This window comes from Lepisosteus platostomus, chromosome 3 (genome assembly GCF_059453375.1).
Source record: "Lepisosteus platostomus isolate fLepPlt1 chromosome 3, fLepPlt1.hap1, whole genome shotgun sequence".
Lineage (NCBI taxonomy): Eukaryota > Metazoa > Chordata > Actinopteri > Semionotiformes > Lepisosteidae > Lepisosteus > Lepisosteus platostomus.
In genome coordinates this window covers 12,927,926-12,947,909 of record NC_142613.1, presented here as the reverse complement: position 1 = coordinate 12,947,909, position 19,984 = coordinate 12,927,926, and the positions used below count along the sequence as shown (strand labels likewise).

Sequence of the window (19,984 nt, the reverse complement as noted above, 5' to 3'; positions counted from 1 at the left end):
CATTCACTGCAGGATTTGCTGATGTTTAAGCTGGTTCCATTTCATTAAAAGATTTCAATGATAGGTGTTACTTAGCTGTCTGAATATAGGCTTTCAGTTATCTTATTTACTGTAGAAAGATATTCATTTACCGAGACATGTATTAGTTGCCACGATTATACAGTAATCTTCATTATCGATGTGCAATACTTGTGATATTTATATCTGTGTAGCTGCATGAAATAAAAATTGTTCCAGAGAGTTACCAAACATTAAAACTAAACAAAACTTGTATGCTGTTAGATGGTACAGCTGTGTAATAAAGCATCACCTATGGTTAAAAAAGCTTTTTTTTTCTCATATCACTCATTCTTCAGAAAAATGTGAATTAAATCAGGTCTATTTTTACGTTTGTTGGTTTGGAAAAAAATTGTCAGAGCGTTTAGTCGTATCTAACACTTTTGTCTCTTTCAAAGATACCTTATCAAAGTCGAACATTTTAACAGGAGAAATAAAACAATATTGGGGAAAATGCTTTAATGTGAAAATGCTGGCTAGACCGGTGTTTCTCCAAACCCTGGCAGTGCCTGTGGCTTTCATTCCAGTGGAGCTATCTTGACAAGTCTTTTTGTGATTTTAAACATGGAAACTGGCTATGAAAATTATGGAGTTGTTTTAGGACTCGAGAACAATGTTTGCACATTGTCAATCCAATCAGGTTTTCAGTGCGATTTAGATTTCAATTGCAACTATAACTGGAAGACGCTGAGATCCTGGGCATCACACCTCTACTGTTTTCCTCCCAGGTGCTTTCTCATTCTATCCTCAAGGTTACGATGCTGACAGGGCTTTCCTCGTGTGTGAGCATAGATGGCTTAATCAGGAATACACACCCATTGTCGCCTCCCTCCTCTCTCATCCTGTCCTGAGTCCCAGTGGCAGAGTTCCGCATTGAGCCTAGGTATAAAGGCCCATTATTACACCCAGGTGTCAAAGACGTCACTAAAAATAGTGTCATTATCGCCCTTTCCAGAAGCTGCGTGTGTGTAACCATGAGACTTTTGCTCTTTCTAGTTGAGTCCAGTGCAGAACACGCCAGTTCTGAGTCCAGTCTCATTCAGCTGTGTATGTAGCCCATTTCTGGAAGGTTCAGAGTAATACATGCCATTCCAGTGATCCCGGTTTCCCATTTCCTTTCTTTCCCCACCATCGCTCATGCTTCCTCTGTCGGTTTGTGATCTTTATATTTTCCAAATGTCAGTTGCGCACCCCAGATGTTCTTCTTTTAAGACTAGTTCTCTCCCTCCTTCTATCTATCCCTTACTCTGCACTTTATAAAGGGCCTTGCGGTAGTGGTTTTACTATGCCAGTTAGTTTTCACAGGTCAGGACTGACTCTTCATTCACAGCAGCTTCAGATATGATCCGTGAAACTGCTACTATTTGTGCAAATGTTTCACACGCAGGCTTTAGCTAGGTCTTAATTTTAAGATCTGTAGCAGCAAGCTGCAGTGGAAGTTGTCTCTCTAATTTTGGGAACAGAATCTGTTATAACACCGTTCACTGGTAATATATTACTTTTTTTTAAAAAGACACGTTTCCTTTTCCGAACATTTATAGTGAACAGCTAAAACCAGTACAGCAAGTTTCAACACCTTCAGCACCACCAATCTCTGGCTAAGAGATTGTAATAAACAGTTGGGGAGAGCACATTAAATTTTAAAGGCAAGCAAAGCTTAAGGCCAGGAGAGTCAAATAAAATCCTTCTTTTGTTAAAGAGAAAGCAGAAAAGAGGTAAAAAGGATTATGGCATCATGAAGCAGAGTTAGGGATAAGTGATGCTTGGGTCTGTGTGCCTGAAAGACTGAAATTTGGTATTGCGATTTTAAACCACAGGGCTGTACATCACACTGGACACTGATACCCCTTTTCCCACTGGTACACCTAAGCTGTGGTGCACCAAGCTGTCATCAGACCCGAGCCCCGCGAGTCGGTCCCGTGTAGCTCAGGTGTTGGGTCACTGCTGCACCCGCGCCGTGATGCGTGATGTTGCAGGCAGCGTATCTGCAGCTTTGCAGCAGAGAGAACTATTTTTTCATGGCTCTGCTTAGCATTTCTACCTGTACTCATTATTTCTAATTCCAAACTAAATCGAGCCGGTGTGTTTTCCTTTTGGATCGAAGATCTCAACTCTTCTGGGATACTGCCGTGTGCCAGGATTGTGATAAATGCGGTCTGTATGTATTTCTTCTGCCTCGGCTCCTCTTTCTTGTGCCCTGACTAACGCCGTGTGGTGGTGAGAGTAACCCAGCCTGCCGGCCTGAATTCTGCATACGGGTACCAGACAGTTTCCAAGACTGAACGATTGAGGATCGGTTCCCTCTCAGCCTCACCGGCTCAGACGGGGGAAAGTCATCGGAACGGGATGGTACAGGGTTTCCTCGGCTTGGGTGTGCATGTGGAAAAATGTTGGATCCCTGTTAGACTAAAGAGGGATGGAAAGAAGGACTGGGTTGAATTAGTGCATTTAAGTGTGGAAGCTGAAAATAAGTGAGCTGAAAGTCGTGTGATTTGAAGGAGGGAGGCAGGAGAGGATGCCCAGTGGTGCACTGTCGGTGTTTGCTTTGGTGCTTCTCATGAGCTCTAGGGTCACTGTGTGCTGGAAGGCATATATCTGGATGTACTGTCTGCATTGACACTCATTCTCTCTCCATCAATAATGCAGCAGAGTCGAGCTTTTGAAAGTATTAGACCAGCTGGTTGTGCGTTAGTGAGGAGCTCTGTGTGACTCAAGCTGGAGTCCTGTTACTGTCTCTCTCCCTTGTTCAGAGCCCTGAGGCTGAGCCTATAACTGCACTGCAGGACTAGCAGCTATACTAAACCTCTCAGCGGGTTGAGCAAGTCAAGAATACAAGAGGCACACTCTTGGGTAAACATCAACATAAGGTTCTAGACAAACCATTGCAGTTTAATCTATTCCAGTTTTAATGAGCTGTGGGCTGTTGCACGTCAGCGCTAGGTGTGGAATACGTTAAGCTAATTTCTTTTACTAGTGGCGGGAGAACAGTTAATATTGGGCTTCTTCAATTCAATTGAGCCCGCAGCTCAGATCTGAAGTGGATCAGCCTGCTGTGCAATAGAAATTTGATCTCTTTCTCTGTTAACTTGAATAAATAGATATAGACACATATAATGAGTAAATAACCAAATGTGTCCAATTTTTGGCTTCATCCTGGCAGCTTGTATAAGAGGATACAGCTTAGAATGGATATAGACCAAACAAGCTGGTTTCTGAGATGAATCGATGAGAGAGAGGATGCACTAGGCTAAAATACCAGCAGGCCAGCAGGGGTCTTGAGAGTGTTTACAGTGTAATAGAATAAAACCAGTTTACTCTTGGCTGTGCCAGATACATTGGCACTTTGTCATAATTAGACTAATTGTCCTGATTGAGGAACAGAGGCTGTGTTGACTCTGTCCTCATGTCCACTGACCTCCACGACCCGACACGCTCACCATGTTTAACGAGGGCGACTGTGATTAACGAGGGTGAGGGTGTTTAATGAGGTGCTGGACGGAATCCCTGTGTGCTGGCTTTTCTGGGCTGAGGCCAGAGATTCTCAATCAGTTCCTGTCTCTGAATGCCAGAACGGCATCCTGCCCTCTGTGCTGCAGTTCACCTTGAATACACCTCAGCAGAGTTAGTGGAAAATATCTCCTTTTTTTAATGTGATAAATCTACATTCTGTACCAGTCCTGGAGCCTTGCTGGCAGGGCTTCGATTTAAACACTATCTGATCACAGTTAAGTAATTTTATATCGACAGTGTTGTTGTAAAGATAGCACGAGTTTTACAATATACAGCTGTCTGAATAGGCTATGAAATGCAATGGAGTTTGGTGCACCTACAGATGGGACTGTGGCGAGCAGATTTTAAGGGATAAGCCATGAATACAATGTTGATTTGAAGAATTTCTTTCCTCTCATAGCAAGGGGAAGAAGACTAACGTCTTCCCATAGAGCGCTGAATACTGACTACAGACTCCTGCAGCTGCTCATCATTTTTAATTTAGCCCCCTCCCCCCTCAATCTGTATCATTCTAACGCTCTCCTAGAAAAAAGTCACAATCTACTGGTTTCAAACAGCTGCATTTCACATAGTAAGTGAGCATGAAACTATCTTTAATGTGGATGGATTTGCTTTGTGCTGGAGAGCAGTTTATCCCAGGTCATGCTGTGTTGTAGCATCGGTGTGGACTTGTGCTTGGGGCTCGTAGCCTGTTACTGGTATGATGTGAGGCTACTGCTGTACCTTTGATCAAGGTACTTCACCCAGAAAGGGGTACAAACGTAAGTGGCTTTGGTGAAGTGTCGGCAAAGTCCTGTTAGTAAAGTTGTGTAGGAATAGTGGCTGATGTATTTTTTTGTTTGTTAGATTCCTGAATGTAAACCGTTTAAATGTTATTGCGATGTTCTCATTTCCCTGTCCTGAACTGACCGTGCTAATTGGAGAGGCGTGCTGCTGATTGACGGATGGAAGAGATGCTTGTCATTATGCGGGTTTTGGCAGAGCTGTGAAACCACATCTAAGGACAGGTGGCAGGGAGGAGGCAAAGTGGCTGTGCTGAGCAGCTGGCCTCCGAATCTGGAGTGTGTGATCACGCCTCTGTCAGGGGTGCGGGTACTGTTGGGACAGCTGCACCGGCAGGAGAGCCGGGATAGCCCAGCCCTGGTCCTCAGGACCCGGGGGTCTCCAGGTTTGTTTGAACTGAGGTTTTATTGAAGTGAAGTCTGCTGAAGCTCTTAATTGCTCTTAAAAATTTCACCTTATTGCTGGTTGAGATATGAAACCTACAACATTCACGAGCTGAGTGATTAAATAAAAATGATAAATTAGTTGAGTTTGTGGTTCAATCAAATATTTATTACGAAGCCTCAGGGGCTCCTCAGTGCCAGTATTAGGAAGCCCAGGACTAATAGATTGCTCTTTGACCCCATGCCCCCCTGGGGCTCGTTGTTATGGCACCAGGGTCAGGATTAGGAAGGAACAGAGCTTCACACCTGTGGAATTCTGTGTATTGACTCACAATTGTATCAGTAGTCACTAATACAAGAGAGACCCAACATTTGATATGTCTGGGACTCAAGTGCTTCCACTGCCATTCTATAAATATCAGACTTTGGCGTGGGTGTCTTTGTTAGGCCCTGCATAATTTACAAGCCCCGGCTTCCCAGATACAGATGTTTGTTTGTGCTGATTTTTGATTGCTGTTCTTATTTGTTGTTAGGTGCCGGAGGTCTATCTCATTGGCATACAGAAAGCAGAAATTGAATTGTACATTCCTTTGTATTTGTGTGCATGGGAGAGTGCATTGTTGAATGCGATTTCCGGGTTTTTTTACATCCTTCATGTCGGGAAGGTACTGGGTAAGCGCCACTGTGCTGCATGAGAGTGAGCAGTGGAGTGTTTATGGTGCCCTCTACTGTGCAGAAAAGGATATTACAGGATATTGCACCAGCCTTGGCTTGCTTTGAAGTAACGTATGCTTCTGGGGATGGTTTGCAGCTGTGCAAGGAAATGTATATATTTTTAGAAATTAACTTTTAACTGATTTTGGAAAAATCAACATTGCACCTGTTCTGGTGGTGTTGTATGTAAGTTCAGTGGGTCTCTGCATCCTTTCACCTTAAATTCAAGTGAATGCAGATCACAATATTAGTATATACCTCTGTGCCATCCTGTCTGAACCCTTCTCTGTCTGTGTGTCCAGCCGGTGGCAGAGCCCATCCCCATCTGCAGCTTCTGTCTGGGGACGAAGGAGCAGAACCGGGACAAGAAGCCGGAGGAGCTCATTTCGTGTGCGGATTGTGGGAACAGCGGTGAGTTGGGGGCCAGAGAGCCAAGAGAGCTATGTTGTTGGTATGGATAGACATTTAAAAACCATTGCTTGTGTGAGCTGAAGGGTTTCCATTCGTTCTTTAAAGTACCTCTCTTACATGAAAACAGAGGTGATATTTCAAAACCTGCAGTTATAGAATTCTTTCGTTTTTTATGTTCAATTTACTGAGATGAAGACTAGAACTCAGCAGAAGACAGTTCTTAGTGTGGTCCTCTCCTGAAAAGAAGAGCATACCACATATTGATGATTTTGCTCTGAATGTGAATGCCCAGCATTAGTCAAATGGGAGATGTAGGAACTCTAGATATAAAAACAGGGGCTTAAAATGTAAAGGAGAACTCTTGCCCTCAACTGCATCTGATATGCACCCACAAGGTATAGGGCACAAGGTGCTAATGTTTTCTCCTTCCCTGGCAGGTCACCCGTCGTGTCTGAAGTTCTCCCCAGAGCTGACGGTGCGAGTGAAGGCGCTGTGGTGGCAGTGCATCGAGTGCAAGACCTGCAGCTCCTGTCAGGACCAGGGCAAGAATGCGGTAAGTGTGTGAGGGAATTGCATGAAGATCTGTTCACTCTGCTGCTGCCTGTCCTGGGATCTTTTAGCAGCGATTGCACTTCATATCAACTGTACATGTTCCTGTAATTCACAGGGATTCAGGCCTAACAACCTGTAGGCATTTAGTATATCTGCTACACATTTTGAACTGCTAATACGCGGGTATGATATCGTCTGAGATGGCTCTGGTTTTCGTTGGGGAAATTGTGAAAATCGTGGTTATAGACTGCAGAGCTGCTAGTGTGTACTGTCTGTAATTGTAAAATATTTCTCATGATCTATGAAGCTGCCTGTAGTTACTAGAGAATGTTGCTAATTTTGTTGTTGGTTCATTTTATTAGCAGTTTCCTATTTGGACCAGTTCAGTCTAACTTTTTTTTCTGAAATTTGCTTGTGGCTGCCAACGTTTTGCAAACAGTCCTTGCCCTTCCTTCACCAAATAGGCAGAAATCATCAGCCTTGTGCACTCAAAAAAGAAATGGCCTTTGGCTCAACGTTTCTGATGTATTCGCTCCATTTCATTTGAATTTTAAGAACAAAAGTGGAAGAGAAAAATGTCAAGACTGCGGGGTGGCCTTGACTGACTACTTCAGTCCAAAATGCTTTTGTGCAGTGGATTTTGACATTAGTCATCAGGCAAGATGCACAGTGTCACATTATAAGTATAGTAATATTAACTACTTATTTTTGTAATACTGAGATCATGCCTTTTGGATGTGATAACTGGAGCTTCCAAGGTATATTTCTGGGGAATTCTGTCATTGTGCAAAGCAGAAGACCTAAGGCTTGGATATTTGTTGCAGTGTGAAGAAGCAAAGAATTAAAATCAGGGAATGTTATGTTAAAAATGATACACTGCATTAGTCAGTCCTCATTTAGGATCTTGTGTATAGCTTTGGTCACTAAGTTTAAAAAAGGTATTGCCGTTCTAGAATCAGTCTGGAGTTGTGGAGCCAGATCAATTATGGGCTTAAAAGAGTGTGTGGTAATGACGGGCTGGAGTATCTTGAATATAAATGCGGGGACATCATCCAAGTAGTCAGAATCCTTAAAGGCATTGACGGAGTCAACGCAGTAGACTTCTTCAGATTTACCAGTGAAAGATGCACCAGAGGACACAACACAAGTGTATTTTAGCCTAGCAGGTGGCACTTTATGTAATGGGTTGTGGGAGGATGGAACAAGCTGTGTTGTCGAAGCTCATGCCCTGGCTTCTTCCGAGAACTGGTTGGGTGGATGAGGTCATTGGATGAATTAGTAACCAGCAGATAGATTTACAGAATGGCCTCCTCTCATTTGTAACTTGTTGCACAGAGTTTGTTCGCTGTAGGATGTTTTCAGTTCAAAATGTGATTTCAAGCAATATCTTTTTTTTTTTTTTTTTTAGTTTTTCTTTGTCTCAGTTGTACCAGTTATTTCTATTTCTAAGTCATGTTTTAACCGATGCCATAAGGGCTCACTCAGTCCTGAGCAGCGAAGCATGATGTAAGAACATTCATGGTGTACTGTTAAACTAAGCTAGGTATGTTCATGCAGTTAGGTATTGGAACAAGACTTCTTGAAGTTGCCAAATGTTCCTTAATGGGCAAAGGGATGTTACTGTCCAAAGTGATTTGAGAGGTTATTAATTACTGCAGTGTTCTGAGTGAAAGTGTTTTCCACTCAGGTGCTAAGTGGCGGAGGCATGCTCTCATATGACCTGCAGTGTCTCTCAGCTGACTTTCATGGGGGAGATGAGGATTGGAAGAAAGAGTGCTTGTAGTCCACCTCTTCCTTCATGAAGCAAAGAGTGGGTCCCGTTAGCTACCAACAATTCTGAATGCTGCAGCATATTTAAGACCATAGAAACAAGGGTATTTAAAGTGCTGGTTAACTGTATTTCGCCATGGCACATTCACGTTTTACTCCCGTAAATTAAATTTCAGATTCCATTTTAATGAAATGGCTTACTTTCTAGGAAACTGTTAAATTTGGTAAATTGTCTGCTAGTTTTTCCTTCTTTGAAAGTGTTTTTATTGGTGGAAATGGAACTGTATAGTTCTCCTTGGAGGGAAATGGTAGTTTTTGATAGTAAATTACAAACAAAAAATATTTCTCTTGGTATTTTCTACATTATGGTCAATTATTAGGTACAATTATTCTGTTAGGAATCATTTTAGCACTTATTTTTACTGAACAATTTTCTTGTGAAAAATGCAACATTTAGTTAAGATTCAGAACATCTCACAGGGGCTCATGCCTCTGGGTCCCCCAGTATTATGTCTGTGTCCTGGGTGGTACTTTTTTCAAGGTTTGGAGTGCTATTTATTTGTAATCACTACAAATCGCATTTAAGTGAAGTCTCACCTGAAGTTCTTAATTACGTTTAAATGAAAATTTTCACCTTTTTTGCAAGTTGGAAAAACCTGCGGTACTTGCAAGTTGAGTGATTAAAAATGATAAATTTCTCAAGTTAGTGGCTCAATTAAGGATTTATTTTGGGGCTCAGCTGGAATGAAAAAAAATGCTTTAACTTGGTATACGGAATGTGGTAATTAGGTCTTCAGCTCTCGCCTATTATCTGTTCAGTTTACTGTTTAAAGATTGATGTGGTCATTGGATTTAATGTTTTGTATTTAGTATTTTGTTTTGGTATTGATTCCACATAAATATTTGATCAAAATAACTATTGGTAGTGTATTATTTAGCTGTATTTGTATTTTGTTATCAGCATCTTTGTCTTTTTGTCTTGTTCTCCGTATTAATACCTGTAATCTCTGCTGTGCTGAGGATCTCCCTCTCTCTCTGCAGGACAACATGCTCTTCTGTGACTCCTGTGACCGGGGCTTCCATATGGAATGCTGTGACCCCCCTCTGACTCGGATGCCCAAAGGTCAGATCACCCTGCTCTCAAAGCTGGGCACCTCTGGCTCCCCCACATACAGTAGGGTTATTTCTACGCTAATTATTAAGCACTTTATCTGTAAATTGACGATTTGATAAGCATAGCGCTCCCATCTTTAACTATGTCAAATGAACTGAGACTGCAGATGGGTGGTATAGCCAAAATTTTTTTCATGTTAAAATACAGTGGTTCAGTTAAAGCAGAAAACTGTCGTGCAGCTGTTACAGGAGGCGGCTACTGATGCCGTGCAGCAGAACAGTAATGCAGAACGCATGACCGAGTGGCATGTTTTTCATTTTTACAGGAATGTGGATCTGTCAGATCTGTCGACCGCGGAAAAAGGGAAGACGACTGTTACATGAAAAAGCAGCACAAATCAAACGGCGCTACAACACACCACTGGGACGGCCCAAAAACAGGTACAGCACACACGCCCAGTGACAGCAGCTCTTAATCCTTTCCCCCATGCCGGGCCTTCCTCGGGTCATTTTCTTTCCTCTGTCCTCCCGTGCAGGTCAAAGCGCCCCTTCAAGAAGCTGAGGGGGCCTCCAGGGCGGGGGGGCCGGCGGCGCAGGGCGGGGCGGCTCTCCCGCGGCTCGTCCTCGCCGCCCTCTTCGCCCGCCTCCTCCTCCGAGGGCTATCCCGGCGACGACCGCCTGCTCTTCGGCTTCTCCGGCGACGGCGACGAGTCGCCGGGGCTGCGCTTCAACAAGAAGACGAAGGGCCTGATCGACGCGCTCACCAAGTTCTTCACGCCCTCCCCCGACGGGCGCAAGGCCCGCACCGAGGTGGTGGACTACTCGCAGCAGTACCGCGCCCGCAAGAAGGGGGGCAGGAAGGGCGAGGCTGCCGACAGGACAGGTACGCCGCTGTTCCTGCCCAGAGCCCGTCTCCAGCAGAGATTCACCTGTTCTGGGGTTAGAAAGGGAGCACTGAAGTGTGGCGCCTCCTGTTATATAACATACAAGATACTGGCGTAGGAACACTCCAGTGAGAATGAAAAACTGCCTCTGAACTTTACTGTCAAATCTGCTATATTTTAGTAAATACACGACAGCAAATCATTTGGTCCATGCTGTAACTAGGCTTGGCAGGGTTTTCATTGTAAAACATTGCCTTAGAAAGAATTGTTTCAATGTGCGGTCGCTCACTGTATTATCTGTGCGTGACAGCCAAGGTGTCGCCTGAAGTGTCTTATTACTAAACTTGTGGCCCTTGTCAACAAATACTTGGCAGAATGGGACTCTTAGTCTGTTGTTGATCTGCATCTGTATGGGGAGATGTGATTTGACAAGAGCTGCAGTTGCACTGAGATTGCTTTTCTTGCAAAGCACCGGTCAGAGTCATTACTGCTTTTCACGCTTAACAAACTGCCCCACGTGAAGTTGAGAGGGGAGCTCCGACTCCACCAATGTCATACAGTACTGTTCAGCAGTTTGTTTTACGGTTCTAATTTGCTTTAAACATTTGTCTAATTTTTTAAATCGTTGTCTGATAATTTTTTCGACCCAAAGCTTTGTAGATGTACGCTGTGCAGAATTTTAATTACTGCTTGTATGCAGTCATCTCATGAGTGCTTGAATGTCTATTCCTGTAATCGATATGTTCAGCTAGATTGTTGATTATGGTTTTACTTCAGTTTCAATTTTAATGTGCGACCGGGCAGAGGTTGAGGTTGGCTCAACTGCTGAATTTCCTGCTCTCCAACGTCTAACAGAGCCATGGTGAAAACTGAATACATGTTGGCTAACAATTAAATCCATCATTAATACCAGCTGTAGACCGAGCAAAGCACAAGCTTGATCTACAATTGGGGAAATCTGGGTTTGCTAAAGCAGGGTTCACCGATCGGGCAGTAATTCAGGTTCAGCATGGCCTCAGTTTCTGTTCAACACATTAAAGGCTCTGTATTGTGAGGAGTGTGATGCTCACTTGTACTGCTAACGTGCACGGTAACAGGTGGAAGTTTCAGATAATCGGGCATCAACCTTGTCTCTTTGTGATGGGCAGTGCTGTTTCTGCAGAGGTTGCACTCTATATTGCTCATACATTTTGACTATTTTCAAATTGCACTCTTTAGCCAAACCAGAGAAATATATCTGTCTCCTTGTGATTCATCGTGCTGGTTAATTACTTTGCGGTCATTTTCATTTTTTTAAAGAAACTGGCAAGTATTATTGAACGTTTAAGCATTGTTTTTTTTACAAGTACTTTTATAGTAATTGACACCAACAAAAATCCATGATACATAATATGCATATTAATATACACATAACGATATGGAACATGTAAATTGTTGCACTAATGTCTAAGTAGAGTAATTTGTGAAAAGAAAAGGGCCAGATTTCTAAACCAATTTTATTTACAATTAAAATACGTATATCGTCTCCCTCCCTGACTGACTGTCTTTGTGCTTAGCTGCCTGTCTGTCTCTCTGACTCCCTCTTCTGCCCGATCTTCTCCAGACAATCAGGAATCCCGGGAGGAGTGGCGGGAGGGCGAGGAGCGGCCGCCCGGCATGCAGGACAGCGTCTCCGAGAAAGACGTGGAGCTCTTCCGACACATCCAGGAGCTCGCTCTGCAGGTAATCCAGAGAGAGAGCGAGCCTGCAGAGGGATGGGGGACAGGAAACCACCTGGCGCGAGACAGAACTGAAAATCTCACAGAGAAGGAGAGAGAGTGACCTGGGGAAAGGGAAGGATAACTGTGCAGTACTGTACTCTGCAAGAGGTGTTCTTAGAGGCAAGGGTATCTTGGCAAGAGAGGGAACGGGTACCTGCACACATTTTTCCTCAAGCGCTCACGCAGCTGCACTGAGCTGGGCGCCTCGACCAGTTGCTGCACTAAAAACCCTGTGCCTCCGGAAGCCGCTGCTCACAGAGAAAGTGAGAGGGAGGGGGGGGGGGAGTGAGAGAGGCGTTTAGGAGTGTACCTGTGTGTGCGCTCGTGCATGCATCTGCGCATGTGTCTAGGCACTGGTGTCTGTCAGTCAGTGCAGGAGTCTCCGTGTCCTGATGTGCAAGCAGCTCTACTGGAGCTCAGTGCCGCTGGGCATCCGCCTGGCAGAGCGCTGGGAGTTGGGAGAAGCTGGTGCGCCACCACAGGTAGCCCGCGGTTGGCTCGTCCGTGTGAGCAAGTGCAGTTTGTGTTTGTGTGCTTCAGGTCTGTTGGAGGTGAGCTCTGTGCACAGCTCCAGATAGTCGTAGTGGCTGTCCAGCTGAGACTTTTAGACAGCTTTGTGTTGTGACCTCTGAGACTTGTGCTTTTAAATAAAGTGTTTTTATAAAAAAGTATTTCTTTTTTATGTTGTCTTGGAGAGGCTGCCTGGATTGGTGAGGAAGGCTTAATCTGCTCCGCAGTGAAAGGATTCAGCTGTGCCATTTTCTTAATGAACTAACAATGCAGCTCAGCTTTACAAAATTCAGTGGACTGAAATATGCATTTCTTTGTTTTATAACTAATTGCCTGCGGTTTTAATTAAAATCAGTTGAGGGTGGTTTGCCGTTTTACAGATTGGCCTGTCATGTACAGCAGTTTAAAATGGCTTGTTACTTCAGACTGATTTTTCCAAGCCTGAGTTTATTATGGGGAAGGACAGACAATGCTGGGCAACAGTCTGCAAACTATATATTTTAGAGTGTGTTTTTGTTATAAAGTGACTCAATAAAATTGTGTAGTTTAAGCAGTTAAAGTATTGTATCTTTTTTTATTTCTGTTGGACTGCAGTCCAGCATCCAGTGTAGAAGAAGGTTCATAACCAGTTTGCTTAATATCATTTTTAGTTCATGATATGAGTTGGAATGTTTTTGGTTAGCTTTTCTGAATTACTTGATCTCAATCAGAATATTAGCCTGGTTAATTTAAGACATGTATATTCATGCATATCTTGTAATGCTTGCAGAAAACACTCATGTGCATGAACACGGAGCAGGTGTGACTTGTACATAAGAGATTTCACATATCTCCGTGTGTGGGTTTCTATCTGGGTTTCTGAAGTGTGATCAGGCAGACTGCAAGCTGTGGCTTACAGATACTGGAAGTTTCCACTCGAGACAGGCCAGCAGTCTAATAATAATCTACTGAAACGGAGCCAGGAAACCACTGTGAGATGTACTTGTCTTGTGTGGGTAGTGTGTGTGTGCACAAAGGGTGTGTGCACTTCAAGCTGTTTGTTTTTATGTGCATAATGTTGAGGTTCTGTGATGAATAAATTACTGATTAAGAAGTCTGATTTTCTCATTTTACCCTTTTTGCTACTATTCATTTGGTTTCTGTCCTCTGAATGCCTGTGAACGCAGTGTGGTCTCTGATGAATCTGTCTGTTCACTTTGCAGAAAGTGGGGGTAACGGGGCCCCCCGATCCGCAGGTGCGCTGCCCCTCTGTCATTGAGTTTGGGAAGTACGAGATCCAGACCTGGTACTCCTCGCCCTACCCCCAGGAGTATAGCAGGTAACTGCATACTTTCTACATGCACTGTCATCGCTAGTCAGTATGTACACTGAGTGGGGAAAACCAGACTGCAGCCACAGTCTGGGACATAGACAATGTGCAGATTAAGCCCCACAGAGATTTCTTCATGCAGACTACCTGTGTAGCATCTGTGTACTTGTAGGCAAATGAATATTTTAATGTCTTTGGCGAGACTGTGCCCTCTCTAAGAATATCCTCCTCCCCTGCCCCACCTCCCTGAAATGCTTGACAAAACTCCAGAAGTACAGTGCATTTATCTGTGATCCACCTTTGGGCTATACATTGCAAGTAGTGGAACTTTTAAAAGATTTTGTGAAGTGCTAGAAGAGGTATATGCAGCTGTCCCTGATGCACAGACTCCTTATACGATAAAAGGATTCTGGCTGTAGTTCTGATTTTGGTAATGTGCATCCTGTTCTGGGCCTCACTGTGCTTCGCTGTTGCCTTCAGGTTGCCCAAGTTGTACCTCTGTGAATTCTGCCTGCGGTACATGAAGAGCCGCAGTATCCTGTTCCAGCACATGCGCAAGTGTGGCTGGTTCCACCCCCCTGCCAACGAGATCTACAGGAAAGACAACGTGTCCGTCTTTGAGGTCTGGAGGATGGGGAACGGGGCTCAGTCATTTACTTGTGTGTGTGTTCTTCATTGTGCGCTGGTTTTACTGAATGTGCCTCCAGTTGCCTATCCTGCCAGTAGGGCCTTTACTTTGGCTGTCCACCAAATGGATGTAGAGGTGTTCTCCTTAATAACAACCCTGTAGACTCTTCTAATACTGTGTGGAGAAATTAAGAGCATTCCAGACCTATTGCTAGAAGTTTCTAGGCTAAAGTCTGTATTTTAGACTTTCCCTCAGTTAGATTTTGAACAGGGAAACTGGGCTGCACAAGGACAGACAAGATCCTTTAACTCTGCTGGCCTCACTGTTTCCAGGTGAGAGCTTCCCACTGTTTCCATTGGGCGCACGAGTACTGAGGCTGTGAGGTGTCTTGCAGGAGATGCTCTGCAAGTGTTCTCCTCAAAAAGGCAGTGGGAGAGCAGTCTTCTTGTCCTTGCTTCTGGGGGTTTCGTAGGCATATTCAGCTGACTAAGCGAACCGTCAAATCTTTTCACTAATTGTAAATGAAACCCAGAGGCTTTCTCAGATAAGACTGAAGACCGCTGCTGTAGAGAATGGGTAGCAGAAAAAAGGTTTGGTTAGTTTTTTTGCGGTTCCTGCCATTGTGTGGTACATACTGATTTTGTGTGTCTTGTATGCTCACCATCCTGTGTGCACATGTGATGTTAACTGACAGCCCTGTGTACCTGTGCTCTATCTTAGGTGGATGGCAACGTCAGTACAATCTACTGTCAGAACCTGTGCCTGTTGGCCAAGCTCTTCCTGGACCACAAGACGCTCTATTATGATGTGGAGCCCTTCCTCTTCTATGTCCTGACACAGAACGATGCCAAGGGCTGCCATCTTGTGGGCTACTTCTCCAAGGTGGGACCCTCAAATTCAGACTGATTTGTCTGCACATGTGCCATTGAAAGAAGGTTTTGATTTGGTCTCTATTGTTTGTTCAGAATTCAAGCTCATGAAACGGAGCTGCTGGTGTGCTGGATAGATTGTGTGCACTTTTCTGCTGTCTTTTTTCATCTTTCTCCCTGTTCCCTTACTATGGTAGAGCAGTAGAGAGTAGAGGAGTTTATTGTCATATATACATTGGAATTATACGCGCTGATCTCTCAGGACATAAACCGTACAAAACCGTGAAAACACCACACAATGTAGACAGTACATCACAAACATAATAATTAGGCTAGGCCCTGTGTTCACCATCTTTTTCACCCATCTCTGTCACCTTTTTCTGCCTCTTTGCTTTTTCTTTACCATCTTCATCTTTCTCCTTTCCTCCCTGTACAGGAAAAGCACTGTCAGCAGAAGTATAATGTCTCCTGCATCATGATTCTTCCTCAATATCAGCGAAAGGGCTACGGACGTTTCCTCATTGACTTCAGTAAGTGTTGTGCAAAAAGATCGGGACTCCCATGACCACTTTGTGGCTGTTTCTAGGTGCTCTTTTTCTGGTTTTACATCTCTGGCTCTATCTCTCCATCCTTTCCTTCTCTTTCCAGGCTACCTGCTGTCGAAGCGTGAGGGCCAGCCGGGCTCGCCAGAGAAGCCTCTTTCTGACCTGGGCCGGCTATCCTACATGGCATACTGGCGCAGCGTGGTGCTGGAGACCCTGCACCAGCTCCACGACCCCCAGATCACGATCCGCCGGCTCAGCAAGATCACAGGCATCTGCCCTCAGGACATCACCGCGACTCTGCATCATCTCAACATGCTGGAGTACAGGAGGGACAGGTAGGAGTGATATGGCTTATACAATGAGAAGCATACTTTTTCATTACAACACTGCTATTCACTTAGACACTGAGGCACTGATTTGCTATAATACCTAGACGAAACAGTGTTATGCATGCTAATGCTATCATATTAGTATACTTCATTGAAACGCTGATGCAGACATTGATATGCTCTTGTTGAAAATTTTATGGACACTATTTTACCGCTAGGACCTGCCACAAAATGCTGGACTGTTATAGGGAAGTTAAAAAAAATGCACGTAGGGATAAGAACATGGACATCCATGAGCATTGTGTTGCATGTTCATTATTATGGAGCAGGTCAACATTATCTTTCAATTGTTGTTGTAGCTGGTCTGGGTACCAGCCCTTGGCTCCTCTTTGATGCCACCAGTCCATTTGTCCCAAAAACACACTATTACAACAGTGAAACGCGTGCTCTAGTTGCCCGCAATGCCGCCGCTGTGCCTGAACCTGTCTGTGCTCCAGGTTCGTGTTGGTGCGGCGAGAGAAGATGATTGCAGCTCACGTGGCCCGGCTACGCATGAACCCACGCCAGCTGGAGGTGGACCCAGACTGCCTGCGTTGGACACCTGTTATCGTCACCAACACCATGGTCTCCGAGGGTGAGGAGGAGGAGGAAGAGGAGGAGGAAGAGCCCTGCAAGGAGGTGAGTTGTTTATCGTGGGACATTAACTGATAATCAGATTCTTAGTGTTGACGGCTTAGATCAGTGAGAGAGTTTCATACTGCAGTTAGGGCAGTCAGCCTTGACCAGGTTTTTTTAGTTGCACGTTATAAATATGTGCAGCGTTGTTAGTGCTGATGCATAGCAGTCAGACAATTTGAGCGGTTTTGTATCTGCATAGATCGGTGTCTTTTTAATTCACAGTGTTTTTACATTCCCTCTAGAACAAGCCCAATCTGACCCCTGCCCCAGTGCACTGGCGACATGGTGACGAAGAGGAGGAGGACCGGAAGTGCTTCCCAGCACTGACAAACAGCCAGCCCTCTCCAGCAGCATCTCCCCTCCATAGTGCCCAGCTCCTTGCCGACACCCCCCTTGCTCCTGCCAACGGGGAGCGGAGGTGTGGGCGCCGGGGCCGCAAGAAGCAGGACTGGCTCTGGGTGAAAGTGAAGGACGGGTCGCGGGGTGAGAGAGGCCGGCCGAGGAAAGTGCGCCGTGAAGAAGAGGAGGATGAGGACGAGGAGGAGGAAGGGGCTGAGGAGGATGAGACCCCTGCACCACCCCTTTCTCCTCCGGCCCTGTTGGCCACTGAGACAGAACTCGAGCTGGACCCCAGCTCCAGGCTGGGAGAGGGCGATCAATTGACCCGGCCCCCTCCTATCATGCCTGCCCCACGCAGGGGACGCCCTGCTCGCAAGAAGAGGGGACCCCGAAAACGAAGGCTCAGTGATGGCTCTGGAGAACCCCAGCCACCTCAAACCCTCAGGCTTGGTGAGGCACCTGCCCCAGCCAGAAGGGGGCACTTTAGCGACAGCAGTGAGGAGGAGGAGGATGATGAAGAGGGCTTGAGGCCTAGGTCACCCCCAGTCCTCACCAAGCCCAGCATGGGACTTAAGTGCAAGGTAAGAAGGTTCTCTAAACATGGCGTCTCCATGAAAAACTTTTTAAATAACTTTTGTAAATTGCTGTATTTACTCATACTAAAAATGTATTAAAGTTGATGTTCCTTGAAAGCTAAATACAGTTAGAACTAGAATTTTCTACCTAGTATTTGACAAACTCATTTTTTCCCAGAAGACTCTGCGGAAGCGGCGCGTGCGTCAGCGCAGTCATCCGCACAGTAGCGTCGTCACGGAGACCATCTCGGAGACAACGGAGGTCCTGGATGAGCCGTTTGAGGACTCGGATGTGGAGAGGCCCATGCCGCGGCTGGAGCCCACCTTCGAGGCACTGGAGGAGGAGGCGCCCTATTCCCGTGGGCAGCGCCGCTACCTGCCGCCTCGCGCCGCCCTCAGACACTCAACCCCAGCGCCGAAGAGGAAGTGCCACCCCACGGTGCACACGGAATCGGAAGACGAAGGTCGGGCGGTTTTTCAGGCTGTTGATTTTAGGATGATCCATATTCGCCCTCCTACTGTTATCTGTAGTTGAAACCTAAATGTAACTAAAAGTACGGGAAACTGCAGAAATATAATCAAAGGTACACATACTTGTTTTTGTAGGATCAATCTATTGGACTTGGGATTCGTTTTGGTCCCCAAAACAATATTTGCTTGCAGACACGCAGTCATTCGTTTTTATGTGGAATTAAAAACTCTTGGCACGTTGGTTCTCCTGATTCCTGAAGACTGTACTGTTGCTTACTAGCTGCAGACCACGGCGGGTTTTGATGCTAGCGATTTTCCAAGAAGTTAAGTACAAATGAAAATGTTATAGGATGATGATGATATTAAACCCAAAATCAATTGCACAGTCGCGAATAACATGGTTTTGGTAACTAATATTCCTGAAATGCTCGTTTTTGTTTTTTTTGAGGAGGTTGGTGTGACAGAAGCACTGAGTAGCTCCATACACTCGCATTTCTTGACAAGACAAAGACCGTAAACATATGAAAATATGGGGATTTTTTATTTCACTAATATTTTGTTTAAAACAAAATATTAATTTTTGAAAGAACAAGTAAAGGTTTATTCCATGCTGTAAAGAGAAGAAAAAAAACCTTTTGGCTGTGGAGCCTTCTTCGAGAAGCCTTTGCAGCCTACACATGCTGACGCAGCAAAGTACACCTTTCAATTCAATGGTTTTACATATCGGGGCTTAAATAACAATCGTCTGGTCCTCACCAACGTCTATATGTTAGACAAATCTAGCCTCAGATAACAGATAACACAACAGATTTATTCAACAAAAAGTAAATGCAGAAACCCTGTAGGGAAAAAATAAGTACACCCTTACTGCTTTCATAGGAATTAAGGTAGTTAGCAGCCAGGTGCTGTTAATCAAATGCACTTGATTAGTTGATCATCAGGAAGTGTGACCACTTCTATAAAAGCAGAACTTTTGGCAGTTTGGTGGTGTTAACATCATGCCAAGGAGAAAAGACATCAGCAATGAACTCAGAGAAGCAGTTGTTGCTGCTCATCAAATCTGGGAAGGGTTATAAGGCCATTTCCAAACAATTTGAAATCCATCCTTCTACAGTGAGAAGGATTATTTACAAATGGAGAACATTGAAGACAGTTGCCAATCTTCCCAGGAGTGGGCGTCCCAGAAAATTCACCCCAAGGTCAGACCGCATAATGCTCATAGAGATCGCAAAGAACCAAAGAGCTACATCTAGGGATCTACGGGCCTCAGGTAACATGTTAAATGTTAAAGTTCATGACAGTACAATCAGAAAAAGACTGAACAAGTATGGCTTTCATGGAAGGGTAGCCAGGAGAAAACCCCTTCTCTCCAAAAAGAACATGGCAGCACGGCTTAGGTTTGCAAAGTTGCATCTGAACAAACCAAAATATATTTGGACAGACAAGACCAAAGTGGAGATGTCTGGTCATTGGCAAAAACCAAACAGAGCGTATCACCACAAACACCTCATACCAACCGTCAAGCACGGTGGTGGAGGGGTGATGGATACAGCTTGGGCACCTTGAGTCATCGAGTTGACCATGAACTCCTCTTTATACCAACGTATTCTAGAGACAGATGTCAGGCCATCTGTGCGACAGCTAAAGCTCGGCCGAAAGTGGGTCATGCAACGGGACAATGATCCCAAGCACACCAGCAAATCTACTGAATGGCTGAAAAAGAAAAGAATCAAGGTGTTGGAATAGCCAAGTCAAAGTCCAGACCCCAACCCCATTGAGATGCCTTGGCGGGAC

General features: G+C 44.9%; 1 protein-coding gene across 7 annotated transcripts in view; it reads left to right on the top strand.

Annotated features, from left to right (window-relative positions):
- The window catches only part of kat6a (K(lysine) acetyltransferase 6A), a 40,241-nt gene that overhangs the window by 14,029 nt on the left and 6,228 nt on the right, over positions 1–19,984 (top strand). For 4 of the 7 annotated variants that reach the window (XM_088624545.1, XM_088624541.1, XM_088624542.1 and 1 more), the window contains 14 exons: positions 5,750–5,858; positions 6,296–6,411; positions 9,222–9,354; positions 9,620–9,734; positions 9,830–10,176; positions 11,781–11,899; positions 13,650–13,765; positions 14,237–14,378; positions 15,105–15,266; positions 15,690–15,783; positions 15,902–16,133; positions 16,625–16,805; positions 17,048–17,725; positions 17,898–18,183. In XM_088624545.1, coding sequence (XP_088480671.1) covers positions 5,750–5,858; positions 6,296–6,411; positions 9,222–9,354; positions 9,620–9,734; positions 9,830–10,176; positions 11,781–11,899; positions 13,650–13,765; positions 14,237–14,378; positions 15,105–15,266; positions 15,690–15,783; positions 15,902–16,133; positions 16,625–16,805; positions 17,048–17,725; positions 17,898–18,183 — 2,830 coding nt within the window. The remainder of the gene's footprint in view (positions 1–5,749; positions 5,859–6,295; positions 6,412–9,221; positions 9,355–9,619; positions 9,735–9,829; positions 10,177–11,780; positions 11,900–13,649; positions 13,766–14,236; positions 14,379–15,104; positions 15,267–15,689; positions 15,784–15,901; positions 16,134–16,624; positions 16,806–17,047; positions 17,726–17,897; positions 18,184–19,984) is intronic. The other 3 variants (XM_088624547.1, XM_088624546.1, XM_088624544.1) reach the window with 2 other exon arrangements.